This window comes from Megascapheus bottae, chromosome 16 (genome assembly GCF_031878675.1).
Source record: "Megascapheus bottae isolate mThoBot1 chromosome 16, mThoBot2.hap1, whole genome shotgun sequence".
In the NCBI taxonomy this organism is placed as follows: domain Eukaryota; kingdom Metazoa; phylum Chordata; class Mammalia; order Rodentia; family Geomyidae; genus Megascapheus; species Megascapheus bottae.
The window spans coordinates 31631082-31650306 of NC_143524.1; the positions used below are offsets into that span (position 1 = coordinate 31631082).

The following is a 19225-nucleotide window of genomic DNA, read 5'->3' on the forward strand; positions in this document are numbered from 1 at the left end:
TTTCTATATAAAGGGAATCCATTCAGTGCAGAGAACATTTACGGTTTAGTAAATGTACCATCTACAAAAAGATGTGCTATGATGGGAAAGGTACATTTTTCTTGAAGTTGTCAGTCCCCCCCCCCCAAGCTCTCCGTGTGTGTGTGTGTGTGTGTGTGTGTGTGTGTGTGTGTGTGTGTGTGTGCGCGCGCACGTGTATATGAGAATATGAGAGAGAAATCCTCAAGCTAAAGTCATCTTTAGAGGGCTCATTAAAATCCCAGGATTTAAAAACCTGATTTGTTAATTACTTGGTCTTTACTTGGACTCTTAGTCTGGTTTTTTACCAGAGAGCATCCATCATATTCAGGCCTGCACAGTTAGCTTTTGTTTCTATATATGTTGTTTTGTTTGAACTCGGCCTGGGCACTGTCCCAGAGCTCTTCAGCTCAAGGCTACCACTCTGCCCCTTGAGCCCTACCCTCACTTCTGGTTTTCTAGTGGTTAAGTGGAGGCAAGAGTCTCACAGTGACTAGTGCACCTGCTGGCTTGGATCTCGGCCTCCTTGAGTAGCTAGGATTGCAGATGTGAGTCACCAGCCACCTGGCTCTATACATTATTTTTATTTTGTTGTTTTTTGCTTTTGTTTTTAAATCAATGAACAACTTAAGCTTTTAGATGAGGGAAACATTTAGGCAGCCTAATCCTGGACATCCCATTTCCTCAAATTTTAATCTTGTGCGTTGGCCTCCTTTGTGAAATGAAGCTATCTACTTTAGAAAGTAATTGAAAGAATTAAGTTATACTTTGATAATTAAATGAGAACCTTTCCCCACATAGGGTAAGCTTTGGGTTCTTAGTAATAGCTTAAGGCTATAGGGATAACTTAAAAAAATTTTTTTCCTACAAATTAGGAGAATGGTGGACCTAAAGATGACTCTAGATTTGTATCCTTATGAATACAGAAAGTGTTGGGCCAGTGCCTTGCACCTGTAATCATTGCTACTCAAGAAGCTGAGGTCTGAGGATTGCGATTCAAGGCCAGGTGGGGCTGTTATCACCAAAAAGCGGAAAGTGGAGTAGTTGTGATTCAAGTTGAAGAAAAGAAGTTCAGGGATAATGACCAAGTCCTGGGTTCAAGCCCCTGGAGACACAGACATACAGAGTAGCTTTAAATGCCAGCCTTAGAAACTGCAACAAAGTATCTATCTCCCCAATTGCCTCTTCATCTCCCTAGAGGGAATTAAATGTTCATCTTCAAAAATATGGTGACTTGGGGCCGGGAGTTTGGCCTAGTGGTTAAAGTGCTTGCCTAGCATGCTTGAAGACCCAGGTTCGATTCCTCGGTACCCCACATACATAGCAAAAAGTCGAGGTGGTGCTGAGGCTCAAGTGGTAGAGCTCTAGCCTTGAGAAAGTCCAAGGACAGTGCTCAGGCCCTGAGCTCAAGCCCAGGACTGGCAAAAAAAAAAAAAAAAATATGGTGACTTTACATAAACTATAACAAAGTAAGATGCAATTATTTTATGTGAAACCAACAACAGGAACTGTACAGTTATTTAGGTGAGCTTCAGAGCTGCATGACTTCACCAGGATCATCCTTGCTTATTTCCAGAGGAGTCTATGGAGGGAAAAAGTTGATTAGGTGGATCTAGTTGTTGCCCCTAGACTCCTTTAACAAACAAGTACTCAAGGAAGAACTTTAGTTTGGACTGCTGAAATGGATTCAGAAAATGGTATAAATGGCTAAACATTCTAAACATCTGGTTAGCACAATAGACTACTTCACTCAAGTCAGAAACCTTTTGACTCTGGGCCAGAAATATTTCCTTCACATGAACTAAAAAAAAAAGTTTATATGAACACATTACTGTGGCAATCTTCCCACTACTTAGTAAAAATAGATGTAGATAAACTACAATAACTTCTTTTTAATACAGAGGAGTGTTCTCTAAAGTTACTGGAGGTAAATTTTTGTTTGTTTGGTCGGTCCTGGGGCTTGGAACTCTGGGCCTGGACATTGTCCTTGGGCTCTTCAGCTCAGGCTAGCACTCTACCACTTGAGCCACAGTGCTACTTCCATTGAAGGTAAATTTTTTTATGATTATCTTCTTAATCCTAGGACTTCATTTTAAAGTAGGTATAAGGGGGCCGGGAGCTTGGCCTAATGGTAGAATGCTTGCCTCGCATGCATGAAGACCCAGGTTTGATTCCTCAGTACCACATATATAGAAAAAAACCTGGAAGTGGTGCTATGGCTCAAGTGGTAGAGCACTATCCTTGAGAAAGCCCAAGGACAGTGTTCAGGCTGAGTTCGAGCCCCAGAACTGGCAAAAGCAATAATAATAATAGTTATAAGGAAGTCAAAGGTACACTTACCCCTCCTGGAGGATATTTATATCCTTTCCACATTGTTCCTGCAATGAGAAGCATCCATAAGACGACAATCATTGTGGGATTTCTTACTCAGCTGGTGGTGTGTGCAGGAGAAGTGGGTGGTTTTGGGAGGTGTTCTATTTCCTAAGTCCTGGGAATTGGGCTGTCTTCATTAGAGGCCAGATAGTGTGTGGCCCAGCATGACAGTTCCTGACAAAGGACACTTGTGGTCTAGTCTGAACTAAAATGGCTCTTCGTGGCCATTTTGGGGGCAGGGCTCAGACACCAATTGTGACACTGGCCTATGACACTGCGGATGAGCAGTAATGGGATGGTTGACCAGGATGCCAGCAGTGTTGTGGTTAAAATCTCATTAAAAGAGCCTTACTCTTGGTGACCTTCGGGATCTAATTAGAATCACATCCTACATAATATATTGCAAGCCAAAATGTTTATTGGCTTTGCTGGGCGTGGTGGCTCACACCTGTGATCCTAGCTACTCAGGAGGCTGAGATCTGAGGATCAAGGTTCAAAGCCAGTTCGGCACAAAAGGACCTGAGACTCTTATCTCCAATTAACCTCTAGAAAACTGGAAGTAAGGCTTGGCTCCAGGGAGGACGGTAGCCTTGAGCTGAAGAGCTTAGGGATACCATCAGGCCCAGGGATAGGGCAGTAGCCTTGAGCTGAAGAGCTCAGGGACAGTGCCCAGGCTGAGTTCAAGCCACATGACCCACTAAAAAAAATATATTTATTGGTGAATTCAGATTTTTTTTTAAAAGCCCATTCTGGATTTATTAAACTGGTTAGGTATGATTGTTAGTAACTAGTTTGGGGGCTGGGAGTGCTGTCTAGTAGTAACGTGCTTGCCTAGCATGCACAAAGCCCTGGGTTTGATTCTCTGGAACTACGTACACAGAAAAAGCCAGAAATGGCACTGTGGCTCAAGTGGCAGAATGCTAGCCTTGAGCAAAAAGTGTCTAAGGACAAGCAGGGTGTGGCGGCTCATGCCTACTGTAAGCCTAGCTACTCAGGAGGCTGAGATCTGAAAGGATCTCCCTCAGTTCAAAACCAGCCCAGGCACTAAAGGCTGTGAGACTCTTATCTCCAATTAATGACTAGAAAACCAGAAGTGGCACTGTGGCTCAAGAGGTAGGGTGATAGATAGCCTTGAGCTGAAGAGCTCAGAGTCAGCACCCAGGCCAAGAGTTCAAGCCCCACACTGACCAAAAAAGTCCAAGGATTGGTTAAAAAAAGAAAAAAACGATTGTAAGTAACTAGCTTTAGTCTATTTGCACTATTCAAAGAGGGAAAATATTGCATTTGTAACTTAAAATGACAACTAAAACCTTGTACAGAACAAGGCACTTCATAATCTCTCTGAAAAGAGAAGGAAAATGACTGATTACTATGCTCATTTCATACTAGTTATAATGATTATATTAGGATCTCATAATAGAATTTAGTAAATAACTAAGTACTGTTCTCCCATACACATCATCACACTCACAAGTCTGGCATCAAGCCAAAGCTAACAGAAATCATTGCACAGATGCAAATGAAGACCAACTATCATTTCCTGCTTTTAGTTTCCATGGGACTTGGGTTTGACACTCATACCTTCTAAAGCAGTTTTCCCAAAACACTTCTGAGCATGTAATCAGACTGTTATAACTACTAAAAGTTAACTTTAACATGGAACTGCTCTGAGAAGATGTGAATATATTTCACCTATACAAATGAGCTGGATGTGTAGCATTAAGTGCTTGAGGTCACTCACCAGTAAATTTTTGTTCTTAGGTTCATTATTTTGCATAGCTGTTTGTCAGGCTTGGCATTAAACACCTTACATAAATTCACAGATATAATCACAAAAGTAAGATATTGAGATAGCTCTCATTGCATAGAAAGAAACTAAGGTATAATTACTGGATCACAGAGCTGCAAAGTTGCAAAATGAGGACTTGAACTCAAGTTCATGTTAACTTTTTTCACAACCTTCCAAAAGAGGCATTAAAAAATCTGTAAAGGGCCAGGAGTATGACCTGGTGGTAGGTGCTTGCCTAGCATGCATGAAGCTTTGGGTTCTATTCCTTGCTACCACATACACAGAAAAAGCTGAAAGTGGCACTATGGCTCAAATGGCAGAGTGCTACATTTGAGCAAAATGTGTCCAAAGACAGTACCCAGGCCCTGAGTTCAAGTCTCAGGACTGTTTTTTTTTTTTAATCTGTAAAGACATGGAATGCTGGGAACTGATGGTTCACATTTTATAATCCTAGCTATTCAGAAGGTTGAGCTCAGAGGATCATGGTTCAAAGCCAGCCTGGGGCCAGGTGCAGTGGCTCATGCCTGTAATCCTAGCTACTTAGGATATTGACATCTGAGGATCGTCTTCAAAGCCAGCCAGGGCACTAAAGTCCATGAGACTCTTATCTCCAATTAACTACCAGAAAATCAGAAGTGGCACTCTTGGCTCAAGGGGTAGGGCCGTAGCCTTGAGCTGAAGACTCAGGGACAATGCCCAGGCCCAGAGTCCAAGCCCCATGACTGACAAAAATAAAAGTCCAGAAAACATCTCCAATTAACTACCCCCAAAAAGCCAGAAGAGGAGCTGTGGCCCAAGTGGTAAAGCATTAGCTTAGAGCAATAAAGCTCAGAAACAGTGACCAGGCCCTGAGTTCAAGCCTAGGACAAGCACAAAAACAAAACAAAAAGAGTAGATACAGTAATATACGCCTGTAATCTCAGCTACTCAGGAGTCAGAGAATGAGATGATAGCAGTTATAGGCCAGGTGGGACAAAAAATGAGCAGAACTCCATCTCAGTAAGTTGAACCTGGTGGGGCCTATGTGTAAACCCAGATACCAGGAAAGCTGTAGATAGAATTGTGGATAAAAACTTAGGACTATCCAAACAATGCGAAAAGATCTTCCTAGAAGATGAAGAGAAACAGAGGGAGAAGGGAAAGAAGAGGACACAAGAGGGTAATGGGAGGGGAGTATATGATTAATGTAGGTTGTATACATACATGTCCCAAATCCATTGTTTTGTACCATTAATATACACTAACACATTTTTTCAAATGTGCTGATACATTAGTGAGAATAAAATGGGAAGTTTTCAAAAAGAATAATTCCAAGGGGCCGATTTGAACTTTGGCCTTCTTAGGAGGCTGAGATCTTACTTTGTTATTTTTTGGCCTGTCCTGAGACTTGAACTCAGGGCCTGGGCTCTGTCTTTAAGTCTCTCTATGCTCAAAGCTAGAGCTCTACCACTTGAGCCACAGCACCACTTCCAGCTTTTTCTGTGTATATGGTAGTGAGAAATCAAACCAGGCTTCCTGCATGCTAGGCAAGCACTCTACCACTAAGCCACATTCCCAGCGCTGAATCTTGGCCTTTCTATCCTCAGATTTTCTCCTCCACTCTTTGCCCACCATACACTTATCATTTACCCTTTCCTAGTTGGCTATATTTTCCAAAGGCTAGAAACTCTCCACTAAGACTCCAGGGTGCTGCAGAGTTCTCTGGAAATTAGGAACCTAGCCCAACAGACTAGATTACCCACTCACAAGTACAGCTCTTCTTCCAAAGCCTGGGTCTTCCGTCGTGCCTTGCTCTTCTGAACAGGCCACCTCTCTTTCCACTTTAGAGTTGGAGGCTGAATCAGAAAGAAAATTAAAGGAAGGGATGGCAACCTTTGTTTGCTCTGTTGTTCAATGCCCCTTTGTGGGGACCAGAAGGACTGATCAAAGTTCTCCCCAGGCCCAACCCCTCTTCTTAACAGCAACTTCTCAGCTTGAACTCTGAAATCAGGCACTTTTCAATGGACTCCTTATAAAATCTATACTGCCTTGAAACAAGTTGTGTATTTAAGGAGAGGAAAAGGGAGAGGAGAGAGGACTTGAACATATATATATATATATATATATATATATATATATATATATATCCACTTGTCTCCATCATATGTTGACTTCCAATTAGAACTGAGACCTCAACAGTCTTTCCCAGTTGGTCAGAGTTCCCACATGAGAGGTTGAGGCAGAGCCAGAATGGACTACCAGTGAATTACATGCAAGGCCATTACTTACCATCAGCTCTGGAAATGCACCCATATAACATGTAAGTCCAACAAAAAGCATCCAGCCAAGCACAATCATGATCAAAAGTAAAATAATTTCTAAAGACACAATTGCACAGTGAGACACTATTCAGCAAGATCTTGACAAAGGAGTGTGTTCATGAAACTATCAGTTGATAGAGGTGTCACATGTCAGTTCCATTCCTTGGCTCCAAAGGATCCGCAACTACCTAATGGAGAAGCTGGAGTCTAGTAGGGCATTATGACATCATTGATCATATGGCCTAGACTGACAACGCTCTAGATATACTGCCCCCAGAACAGTATCTGAGTAGCAAACTGAGTTCTGTGTATACATTATCTCATTAAAAAAACTATGAAGTAAGTACAAATGCTAATCCCATTTCACAGAGAAAATTAGGTAGAGAGATTGAGACTTGCACTAGAGTATACCACTAATGCTCCAGACCAGGTCAAGACTTTGGTTCTAGTTGGAAGTTGGGGCCTTAAGACTAAAGACAAGGCCAGGTATCCTGGTGGCTCATGCCTGTAATCCTAACTACTCAGGAGGCCAAGATCTGAGAACTGCAGTTTAAAGCCTATGAGACTCATCTCTAATTAACTATCAAAAAAACAGAAGTAGAGCTGTGGCCCTAAGCTCAAGACCCAGTATTGGCATCAAAAGAAAAAAAAGGATTTGTTGTTATGCCTATGACAGCTATGAGGGTACAACTTGAGTCCTAGGAAAGTGATTACATCTATTTCTGATCGACCCTACAACACCTTACCTCACATCTTTTTTGTTTTTTGCCAGTCCTGGCCTTGAGCTCAGGGCCTGAGCACTGTCCTTGGACTTTCTCAAGGCTAGAGCTCTACCACTTGACCCTCAGCACCACTTCTGGCTTTTTTCTATGTATGTGGTACTGAGGAATCAAACCTGGGTCTTTGAGCATGCTAGGCAAGCACTCAACCACTAGGCCAAACTCCCGGCCCCTTACCTCACATCTTGAAGGACTTCTCAACATGATTTGATAACCACATTAAACCTGTCCAGTCAGGTTTCCATTGCTTTTCTTGGTTATCAAAACTATAGGTATCTCTATCCTCTCTTCAGAAAGCTTCTGTTGATGCTGCGGCTCCTTTCCTAAGTTTTTTTTTTCATATATTTTTATTGTAATTAATAGAAGGGTTACATTATATTCACCAGATGGTGCATTACTTCATAAACATTGATACCCTTTCTCATGTTTTGGTCCCCATTTCCCTCCCCACCATCCCCCTAAATGTTTTTTTAACAACCAAGCTTCCTAAATAAATGGCTATACACAAAGTTCTCTTTTCTAATTAACACCATTTCTGTTTTTTGTTCTGATTTTATCCCAGCAGTATACTGTCAAAAGTCTGAGGACTGTGATTCAAAACCAGTCCAGACAGGAAAGTAATGAGGCACTTATCTCCAATTAACCACCAGAAACTTAGGAGTGGAGCTATGGCTCAAAGTGGTAGAGCACTAACCTTGAGCAAGAAAGCTCAGGAAGAATGACTAGGCCCTGAGTTCAAGCCCAGGATAGTCTGGGCAAAGAAAAAAATAAAAGGAGCAAGAATTTAACTATGGAAGGGATAGAAAACATTACATATCTGAGGACTAGCATAAAGACAGCAGCCACTACCTTTAGGGTTGGCAAAAGACAAAAAAGAAATAAAACTTTTAAGTCCACATTTGAAGTCTCAACACTTCCCAAGCTGAGATCTAAAACTTGTTAGCACAGTGATTACCAACTAAATCGTAGAGAAATCCAACAAGAAACTTCAGGTCAAATTTAGCATCACTAATGAGTGAGAGAACCATTGTCACCTGATGAAGGTGTGAACAGCTAGCACTAGCTAGCACTAGTACTGACAGAACAATACAAATGAACTTTTAGGAAGTAAGAGGAGTAAGCTCTCCTCCAGTATTCTCCCAAGGCCCTCTACTGACAAATCTGTTTCTTGTCCATTAGCCAAAGATAAATGTGTATAGGATCCAGTTCCATTGTGGCAGATCAAGCAATACATAGGAATTTGGAGCTGAATGGCAATAAATCAATGACTGGCACAACACATGATTATAATTTTACCTAATTCTTGCCCAAGCAAAAACTGCTATGGTTATTAAAAACAAAAATTCCTAGCTGAATTTCTGTTAAGCATTGCCAATATTTTTATCTTGCCAGAGAAGCAGAAAGGCAACAAAATAACTTGTCAGTTCAGACAATACATGAAAATGAAGATAGGGCCAGGAATTTGGCCTAGTGGTAGAGTGGTAGAGTGCTTGCCTAGCATGCACAAAAGACCCAGGTTCAACTCCTCGGTACCACCTACATAGAAAAAAAATGCCAGAAATGGTGCTGTGGCTCAAGTGGTAGAGCTCTAGCCTTGAGAAAACTCAAGAACAAAGCTCAGGCCCTGAGTTCAAGCCCCAGGACTGGCCAAAAAAAACCAAAAACAAAAACATATGCTTGTGCAGCATATGTTCGCTCTGATATGCAGAAAATAGCTCTGAAATGCACTGAGATATGAAAAATTATACAAGATTCCAGATACACACAGTGAGACCAAAAGAGAATAACCTTAGGAGAGAAACACAAAAGCACAATGCCTAGGTGCCTCTTCATATTTATACAACCACCCTCTTGAATGACCAACCTCAAGAGAGCTCTTGTACCTTCTTAACCCCATAGACAAAGAGTAAGGTAAATAGCTAGCTTCACAAGTCAGAGGCCAAACAAAATCACTGTATCCTTTACCTCTTAATCACCTTCTTTTTCCAAATGACCTTATCCACAAAACTACATCCATCTGTTAGCCAACAGTTGGTAGTCCTGGGGTTTGAACTCAAGATCCTAGGTTCTCTAGGCACACTCTCTACCATTTAGGACTACTCCACCAGCCCCCCCTTTTTTGCCAGTCCTGGGATTTGAACTCAGGGCCTGGGCACTGGCCTTGAGCTTTCCCTAGGCTAGTACTCTATCACTTGAGCCACAGCACCACTTCTGGCTTTTTCTGTGTATGTGGTACAAGGAAACGAACCCAGGGCTTTGTGCATGCTTGGTAAGTACTCAACCACTAGGCCACACTCCCACCCCACCCCTTTTTCTGGGGGGAGGATCATGGGACTTGAACTCTGGGCCTGGGTACTGTCCCTGAGCTCTTTAGCTTAGGGCTACCGCCCTGCACTAGAGACTGGGTATTGTCCCTGGGCCCTTTAGCTCAAGGGTATCACCCTACCCCTGGAGTCAATCCCCATTTCCCCTTTTCTAGAGATTAATTGGAGATAAGAGTCTCTAGGTCTTTAGTGCCTGGGCTGGCTTTGAACCTTGATCCTCAGATCTCAGCCTCCTGACTAGCTAGAATTACAAGGGTGAGCCACCACACCAGCTCCGCCCCCCTCCTCCTTTTCTTTGAACAACTTTTCAAAAGCAGTCTTGAGTTTGGGCCCTGCCTATGTGTCTGGGCTCCTACTTATTGCCTCTACATAGCTGGAATCACCACTAGAGCCACCACACCAGGCCCCATCAACCAACACCAGCTACAATTTTCCTTTAGAAACAAACCCCACTAGCCCTCCCCACCACAGAGTATCTTCTTCATACAACTGTCTTTCCCCTTTTAGGTGATAAAATTGCTCTTGACTTGTTTCCCCTATGGCTTTGTTCCCCAAATCCAACCAAAGTTTACGGCCTTCATCTTCCCCCATACTATGCTAAATTTAATACATCTTTCTAGAAACTTGCGTGTTGCTTCTACCTCCTTTACTGCTATTACAGAGGACCTTCCCAATCCTCTCTTCAGGACTGTCGAGTTTCCTTCCAGCAAGTTGGATAAGAGGGTCCCCGAGCCGTCAACGCATTTCGAATAGTGACCCCCACAGTCACCTGTGGCTCGCTGGGGCTGGTCGCAGGAGGCGCGCATGCGCGCGCGGACGCCGCCGGGCAGAGCTGTGGCTGACGCCCTGGAGTGGGGGCGTGGCTGGAATGTCTAGTCCGGGAAAGGGGCGGGGCTTGGGGGCGCTCCCGGCGTTTGCCCCTCCGCGGCTTCCGTCCTGGAGCTGGTCCGGAAGAAGGTTTCTGGTCCGGGATCTGCGGGAATCCAGAACTTGTCTAGCGATGGAGTTCGACTGCGAAGAACTGAGGCGTCTGCTTAGCAAGGTGCGATCTGGCGGCTGGACTGGGTCTGGGGGCTCAGGGGTGGGGAAGATGGGTCGCCGTCCCCTCGCGTTCCTCCGCCTGAAGCGGAGGCCGGCTGAGAGGCCGCTAGGCGGCCACTGCCCAGGCCCGGCCGGGGCTCGGGTTCAGCCCACAGCCTCCACCCGCCACGGCCCGCACGGGTTGTGACAGCGCCGGCACCGTGCTCACGTACGCCCTTTTCTCTTGGAATGGACCGTGTGTGTGTGTGTGTGTCCGTCCGTCCGTCCTGTCTGCCCTGGGGCTTGAACCCAGAGCCAGGGCGCGGTTCCTGAGCTAGTTTGCTCCAGGCTGGTTGCAGAAGTGGACTTGTTCTGCCCCGGGTTGGCCTCGAACCACAATCTGGGAAGCGTGATCTCAGCCTCCAGAGTAGTCAAGATTTACAGGCCTCTCGAAACACGCCTTGGAAGACTTGAGGAGCTCCCCTACCTGCTTTCAAAAACATCAGTGGTCAGTTTGGGGCGGTGGTTATTTACAGCCCTTACCCCTGCTGTGAGCTCTTTTGAAGAGAGTGACTGCTGTTGCTCTGGTGTCCCCTTCTAGCAGCACTATGCCTGACCCAATCCATACTAAATCACCAACGGAAAGAGCAGAGTAGATTTAGGAATGAATGTAGAGCTTGAAAACCCAGGTGATTGCCCCTCCATGTTGGCAGGTTGAAGACTGGAGCTGCTGACCCAGATATCTGACCTATATTTCTGGGATCCAGCTAGCCTGAGTTCTCAACAGGAACTCAACTGCCTTTTGGTCCAGGCTTTCCCACAATTCCCCCCCCACCACCACCAGTGTGTGTGTGTGTGTGTGTGTGTGTGTGTACTGGAGCTTGAATTCAAGGCAAACTAAACCTGCACATGTTTCCCCCTGCCCCTTTAACTGACTTCACCTCAGGTCCTGGGCACACTTGAAACTTTTTTGCTTAATCATAGCACTCTTGAGCCACAGGCCCACTTCCACCCAGCATGCATGAAGCCCTGAGTTCGATTCCTCAGTACCTCCCATGGATAGAAGAAGCTGGAAGTGGTGCTGTGGTTCCAGTGGTAGAGTACTAGTCTTGAGCAAAAGAAGCTCAGGGACAGTCATCAGGCTCTGAGTTCAAGCCCTAGGACTGGCCAAAAAAATAAATCAAAGTTTCACAGACTGTGTTTGCCCCAACTGGCTTTGAACTATGATCCTCAGATTTTCTGAGCAGCTGTGATTATAGGTGTGAACCTCTGGTGCCCAGTATGTGCACCGTTTTGTTTCCTTTTGAAACCCAAGTTGCAAGACCAGGAGTTTGGCTTGGAAAAGTGGGGTTGTCTTGAGTGAATAAGGTATTCTGAAAAGAGAATTGTATCTTTAGTAGGGGTGGGAAGATGATTCATCTTGTCCTGTTGTTTAAGATGCTATTTAGATACAGTTTATTTTAGTAATGAAAGGCCCAGATCCTGGGGTTTGAGCTTGCTCAGCTAATTTCCTAGATTTTCTGTATTTTTCTCTGAAATAGAGCAGTTGTAAACCTTACTTAACTCTTTAGGTGCTGAGTTAAAAGACTAAGTCAAATACTCTTCATGTTTGTAAAGTTCTAGGGCATAACATACAATAAATATCACTTAGGTGTTACTATATTTGGTTGTTCATAGCTTAGGGTTTTTTTGTTTATTTTTTTCATAGCTTAGTTTTTAATCTCCCCCTTTTTTTTCAGTACAAGTTTAGGGATCTAACTGTAGAAGAACTGAAGAATGTAAATATGTTTTTCCCACACTTCAGATACTCCATGGACACCTACGGTAAGAATGATTTTACGTAGTCTTTGTTGCATTATTTAAATGATTATTATTTGGCCTTGGAAACCTGAAAAATTATCATCTATTATTTCTCTTTTATGCCTACTGTTTAGCTACTTATGACTATTTAGGGTTTCTGAGGAAATTTAAATGTTAGTTTTGTTGATTATTATTGGAGTAAACTACTTCAAATTTTGTACCTTAAAAATGTAACTTTTATGTCTTACAGTTATGTAGTCTAGAAGCACATAAGTTTGTATGACTGAAGTTTGGACTAAAATCAATGTGTCAGCAGGTTTTTCTGTGGGCCCTCTTTCCAGAGGCTCTGGGGGAGAATCTTTTCCCTGATTTTCTGTTTCTAGAGCCCACCTACATTGTTTGGTCTCAATTGCCTTTCTCTTTTTCCCAAACCAGCAGTACTACATGTCTATAACCATTCTTTTGTTTTAAATTTTCTCTCTGACTACAGATGAAAAAGATTCTCTGCTTAATGTGTGTATGTGCTGGGGCTTGAACTTGGGACCTGGGCAATGTCCCTTATATTTTCTGCTTAAGACTGAGGTTCTACTACATAAGCCTCAGTGTTACTTATGGATTTTTATTGGTTTTGTATACCCAAATTGATTGTAAACCATGATTCTCAGATCTCAGCCTCCTGAGTAGCTTGGATTACAGACATGATCTACCAATGCCTGGCATATTCTTTGCCTCTAAGGACTAGTGTGATTAGATTAGACCTACTATAACAGCACTAGATAATTTTCCCATGTCAGAGTTCTTATTTAAATCATGTGACAAATCAAAGATCCTAAGGGATAAGGTATAGACACCTTGGAAGTTTCCTTGTTCTTCTTATGACCTATGCAGCTGATTCTTGATTTTGTTGTTGCTGTTGTTGTTTTCCTTTTCTTGGTGCCAGTCTCAGAGCTTGAACTTGGTTCAAAGCTAATGCTCTGCTACTTGAGCCACAGCTCCACCTCTGGCTTTTTTTTTTTTTTTTTTTTTTGGTGGTGGTTTAGTGGACGTAAGAGTCTTATAGACTTTCCTGAATCATCATCTTCAGCTCTCAGCTCCCCTAGTAGCTAAGATATAAGTAAGAGCCTCTGGATCTGTTATTTTATTTGATTAAGATGATTTGATCATCTAAGAAAGATTTTATTTTATTTAAAAAATGTTTTTAACCCAATTCACTGTTGAAAGTATGCTTTATATCACCATGCTGACATAACTATTTCTAGTTATTTCTAGTTCTGGTAGTTCTCTTCTGTTCTATCCCACTTTAAAAGAGATACTGAGACTTTGTTATCTGATATATTGAATTTATTTGTATTTGGTTATTTGAAATTTGATAGGGAAGGGGGGAAAAACCAAGACGGGTGGGGGGTGTTGGGGGGGAGGGAAATGGGTACCAAAACATGTGAAAGGGTATCAATGTACGTGAATTAATGCACCTTCTATCTGGCAAATATTATGTAACCCTTTTACTAATTACAATTAAAAAAAATGCAAAAAAAATAAATAAATACAATAAAATTACAAAAAAAAAAAGAGATACAGAGTTAGACTCCCCTGAGTTGCTTTTGAGACCTACAAATAAGTCAAAGTGCAGTTTGGAAAAGCTTTTTTCTACATAGATATGTCTTAAATTTGAATTAGCTTGAGTTAAGACAATGTATAAAATTCAAATTTATATATTATACATCTGAGACTTAATGAAGTGTTTAGGAAGAACTAATTGTATATGTAAAAGAAAATATTAGCTTTGATTCATTTGTGACTACCACATTTGTTTTGATGGAATGTTTTGTTCATGTTAAACAAATGTTCACTGGTGCCAGTGGCTCAAACCAGTAATCCTAGCTACACAGGAACATGAGATCTAAGGATCACAGTTCAAAGCCAGCCCAGCACCAAGTCCGTGACTCTTTTATCTCCAATTAACCACCAGAAAACTGAAGTGGCGCTGTGGCTCAAGGGGTAGGGTGGTAGCCTTGAACTGAAGAGCTCATGGACAGTGCCCAGGCCCAGAGTTCAAGCCCCATGACTGACAAACAATAAAAAAATAATAATTAAAAAAATAAGCAATCAAGCAAAATTTCCTTTATTGTATTGTTTATATATATATATTTTTTATTTCTGCCAGCCCTGGGATTTGAACTCAGGGCCTGGGTACTATCCCCGAGCTTCTTTGTTTCAAGGCTAGCTCTCTACCATCTGAGCCACAGTCTCACTTCTGGATTTTTCTGTATATATGATACTGAGAATTGAACCCAGAGCTTCATGCATGGTAGACAAGCACTCTTATCACTAAGTCACATTCCCAGCCCCTATTTATTTTTTTACTAAAGGCTTTCATGTCTCATTTGCTCCTATAACAACTTGGTAAAGCAGTTACCTTTTTTTATAAATGATGAAACTGAAGGTGAAATAGATTAATCACAAGTCTCCTTCTTCTTAAGAGAAGATGGCTTAGAACTTGCTTTCAATATCTTATCTTAATTCTATTCTTTCTGCTACTTTGTTTTCTAAGTAAACACTCTCTAGTCATTTCCTCTTGTTGACCTTTATAACAATTCTGATATTTAGAGATTGTGGGGTATATATATGTATGTGTGCATTCACTCACATATTGGATTGTAGTTCTATTTACAATTGACATTTTGGGACTTTTTTTGTTTCTAGTTTTTAAAGATAGTTCCCAGAAAGACCTGCTGAACTTTACTGGCACTATTCCTGTGATGTATCAAGGTGAGTATGGAAGTTGAGAAAATTGTGGGGTATTTTCTTTTTTTTTTTTTTTTTTTGCCTGCCTTCCTTCCTTCCTTCCTTCCTTCCTTCCTTCCTTCCTTCCTTCCTTCCTTCCTTCCTTCCTTCCTTTCTTTCTTTCCTTCCTTTCTTTCCTTTCTTTCGCCAGTCCTGGGCTTGAGCTCAGGGTCTAAGCACTGTCCTTGGACTTTCTCAAGGCTAGAGCTCTACTACTTGAGCCTCAGCACCACTTCTGGGTTTTTTCTATGTATGTGGTACTGAAGAAACGAACCCGGGTCTTCGTGCATGCTAGCATGCTAGGCAAGCACTCTACCACTAGGCCAAACTCTCAACCTGCCTTTTTTTCTCTCTTTCTCTCTTTCTTTCTTTGTTTCTTTGTTTCTTTCTTCTTTCTTTCTTTTTTTTTTTTTTTTTTTTTTTGCCAGTCCTGGGGCTTGAACTCAGGCCTGAGCACTGTCCTTGGGCTTTCTCAAGACTAGAGCTCTACCAATTGAGCCACAGCACTACTTCCAGCTTTTTCTATGTATGTGATACCGAAGAATTAAATCTGGGTCTTTGTGCATGCTAGGCAAGCACTCTACCACTAAGCCAAACTCCTAGCCCCCAAGAATTCATATTTTTTATGCCATAATATTCTCAAAGTATTGTCTCACATACACACACTCTATATGCCCACTACTATGGTAAGTTCTGGGATAGCGAGGAGAGCATAGCATAGACATGTCCTTAGGGAGAGCTATCTTTGCTTTCCATAACAAAAGTACACCTCCTTTCTTCCATTACAGCTGTCTTTCATTCTGCTCTCTTCCCTTCCCCTTGCTGTATCATGAAGAAACTAAGTCACTATTTTTTTTTTTTTTTTGCCAATCCTGGGGCTTGAACTCAGGTCCTGGGCACTGTCCTTGGGCACTTTTTGCTTAAGGCTAGCACGCTGCCACTTGAGCCACAGTGCTACTTCCTGCTTTTTCTATGTATGTGGTACTGGGGAATCACATATTCAGTCTCTTCCTCCCAAGCAACTAGGATTACAGGCTTGAGTCACTGCATGGATCATTTCCTATCCTAACCATGATTCTCAGATATTCACCCTTGAGTAGATAGGAGTACAACTCTCAAAGACATTTTGTAAATAAGTTAAATTTGTGTTAAGGTCATGATGATTTTTTTTCTTCTTATGATCATTCTTTAAAGAACATACCATCTTGATAAGGTTATGCCCATCTAAACATTATTGATCGTTCATCTAACTAAAATTATGATCTCATTATAGAATGACTTTAAATCTGGGAGCTGCCATATTTAAATACTGGGCTCTCCTAGTAGTGCTGACTCCTTTGGAAAGGAATTACTAAAATCTGAATAGGCATGGTTAGAGGCAAGATATTTGTTGACAGGAAAGAAGAAAGGAAAAAGAAAAAAAATCATTAGTAAAATCTTAATCATTTATAGAAGTCAGCGTTATCAGTGCCTTGCCAGGTATGGAATGGTGTGGAAGATGCAGGTTCCTTTACTTCTTTAATGAACATTTAAAAAATGGTTCTTGTTTACTATTATTATTATTACTGTTATTATTATTTTGAGGCAAAATCTTTTATGTTGCTCAAGCTCAGCTCAGGAACTCAAATGATTCTTATAGTCTTCTGGTGTGACCAGGATTACAGACATGTAACACAGTGTTTAGCTGAGAAATAGGTTGTGTGTGTGTGTGTGTGTGTGTGTGTGTGTCTTAGGGCTTGAACTCTGAGCTGGGGGCTATCCCTGTGCTCTTTTTGTTCAAGGCTCGTGCTCTACCACATGAACCACAGCTCCATTTCTAGCTCTTTTTGATGAAGATAAGAATTCCATGGACTTTCTTGCCCTGGCAGGCTTTGAACCATGATCCTCAGATCTCAGCCTCCTGAGTAGGAGGAGGACTCCTGACTAGGATTACAGGCATGAGCACCCAGCTCTCAAAGACATTGTAAATAAGTCAATAAAAGCAAAAGGAATCTGGTTCTGACAGAAGCTAAGGTAAAGTCAGTAGACTCCCTAACATTAGAGACATTTCTATAAGCTGATTTTCAATGCTTGTTGCATATTAACATCAGCCTAAAGCTTGGATAGGCTGGCAGTCTACATTTTAGTCATACCTTCAGCCCTGTTTTTCTGCAGTTTATTTCTGAGATAGGATCTCATGAACTTTTCTGCCTGAGCCAGCCTCAAACCATGATCTTCAGGCTCTCTGCCTTCTAAGCACTGAGGATAATAGTGCCTAGCTCCCCTGGCGCTCTTTATTATTAGCTAAAGTGGGTTAAGAAAGTTGATTGAACTTCAACTTTCCTTACAATAAGCATGTTCCTTTTTGTTTGGCACCAGTACTCTTCAGGTCATTTTTCTGTTTGAAAGTTTTGACATTGTTATTTAAGCACAACCATTGCATGTAAGGAGGATATTATTAATTAGAGTCTTGGGACATGAATGCCTGTTTCTTGTGGCTTTTTTTCTATTGGTCATGGAGTTTGACCTCAGGGCCTGAGTGCTGTCCCTGAGCTCTTTTGTTCAAGGTTAGTGCCCTACCACTTTGAGCCACAGCTTCACTTCCAGTTTTGAGGTGTTAATTGGAGATAAGAATCTCATGGACCTTTCTATCTTTCTGTCCTGGACTGGCTTCAAACTTTGATCCTCAGATCTCAGTCTCCTAGGTAGGATTACAGTCATCAGCCAGCAGTGCCAGGCTCTGGTAGCTTTTATTGGCAGTCTTTTGATTAAAAGACTTACTGTGCCAGACTTTTTGTGTATGTGTGTATGGTAGGGCTTGAACTCCGGGCCTGAGTGCTGTCCCTAAGCTCTTCGGCTCAAGGCTACCAGACTATCCTTTGAGCCACAGTGCCACTTCTAGTTTTCTGGTGGTTAATTGGAGATAAGAGTCTCACAGAGTGTTTAGTGCCCAGGCTGGCTTTGTACCATGATCCTCAGATCTCAGCCTCCTGAGTAGCTAAGATTACAGGGGTGAGCCACCGCACCCGGCTTAGACATTTTTTTAAATTTTTTTTGGGTATTATATTATTTATTTTTGCCAGTCCTGGACTTGAGCTCAGGGCCTGAGCCCTGTCCTTGGACTTTCTCAAGGCTAGAGCTCTACCACTTGAGCCTCAGCACCACTTCCGGCTTTTTTATCTATGTATGTGGTACCAAGGAATTGAACCCAGGTCTTTGTTCATGCTAGGCAAGCACTCTACCACTAGGCCAAACTCCCAGCCCCTAGCTTAGACATTTTTAAGTTCTGACCATATCCCTCATCTGGGGCAAGGTCAGAAAAACTATTGGTTGTTTTGGAGAGCTACTGGACTCACAGTCTTGTGCTTGCTAGAGAAGTTCTCTACCACTTAAGTCATGCTTTCATCTCTTCTTATTAGTTATTTTTTTGGATAGAATTTCCTGGTTTTTACCTGGGCCGCTTTTAATTTTTTTTTTTTTTTTTTTTTTTTTTTTTGCCAGTCCTGGGCTTGAGCTCAGGGCCTGAGCACTGTCCTTGGACTTTCTCAAGGCTAGAGCTCTTCCAGCTTTTTTCTATATGTGGTACCAAGGAATCGAACCCGGGTCTTCATGCATGCTAGGCAAGCACTTTAACTACTAGGCCAAACTCCCGGCCTGGGCCACTTTTAGACCACAACCTTCCTAAGTCTGCTTCCTTCATAGCTGGGATTACTGAACACATCTGATGATGAGTCACCACCATTTCTGTCTTCTTTGCTAATGTTTTGCAGTTTTGTTCAGTCTGGCCACCAACTGCAAACTCCCAATTGTCACCTTCAGAATAGCTGATGTTGTGGGTATGAGCCATATATGGCTCATATATGGGTATGGCTACTCATATATTCTTTTCTTACGTTTATCTTTTTTGTTTTTGGATTTTTTTGTGTGTGTAAGCATGCTACCCCTAGGCAACACTTCTGGACCTCATATATTCTTTACTGGGGAAATAGGCTGGTACTCTACAGCACCACTTCCAGCCTTTTCTGAGTATGTGTTACTGCGGAATCAAACCTAGGGCTT

General features: G+C 42.2%; 2 protein-coding genes across 4 annotated transcripts in view; one reads left to right on the top strand and one right to left on the bottom strand.

Annotated features, from left to right (window-relative positions):
* Window positions 1-1488: 1488 nt before the first annotated feature.
* Misfa (mitochondrial sheath formation associated) lies at window positions 1489-10310 on the bottom strand. The gene is made up of 5 exons (XM_090348018.1): window positions 10225-10310; window positions 6449-6668; window positions 5923-6015; window positions 2359-2396; window positions 1489-1600 (listed from the first exon to the last, which is right to left on the bottom strand). Exons 2-3 carry the CDS (start codon window positions 6515-6517, stop codon window positions 5923-5925), a joined length of 162 nt encoding a protein of 53 aa, XP_090204144.1. The 5' UTR covers window positions 6518-6668; window positions 10225-10310; the 3' UTR covers window positions 1489-1600; window positions 2359-2396.
* Window positions 10311-10530: 220 nt separating this feature from the next.
* The window catches only part of Uevld (UEV and lactate/malate dehyrogenase domains), a 38370-nt gene continuing 29675 nt past the window's right edge, over window positions 10531-19225 (top strand). For 2 of the 3 annotated variants that reach the window (XM_090348019.1, XM_090348020.1), the window contains exons 1-3: window positions 10531-10625; window positions 12343-12427; window positions 15107-15172. In XM_090348019.1, the coding sequence (XP_090204145.1) occupies window positions 10584-10625; window positions 12343-12427; window positions 15107-15172 (193 nt within the window). In that variant the 5' untranslated portion in view covers window positions 10531-10583. Of the gene's footprint in view, window positions 10626-12342; window positions 12428-15105; window positions 15173-19225 lie in introns of those variants that run through there. The other variant, XM_090348022.1, reaches the window with a different exon arrangement.

Excerpts from the sequence above, each read along its gene's own strand:
- Misfa (XM_090348018.1), bottom strand. The coding sequence starts at position 6,517 with ATGATTGTGCTTGGCTGGATGCTTTTTGTTGGACTTACATGTTATATG. Across the intron at positions 6,016-6,448 it reads GTGCATTTCCAGAGCTGATG|CCTCCAACTCTAAAGTGGAA; the intron begins GTAAGTAATGGC and ends TTTCTGATTCAG.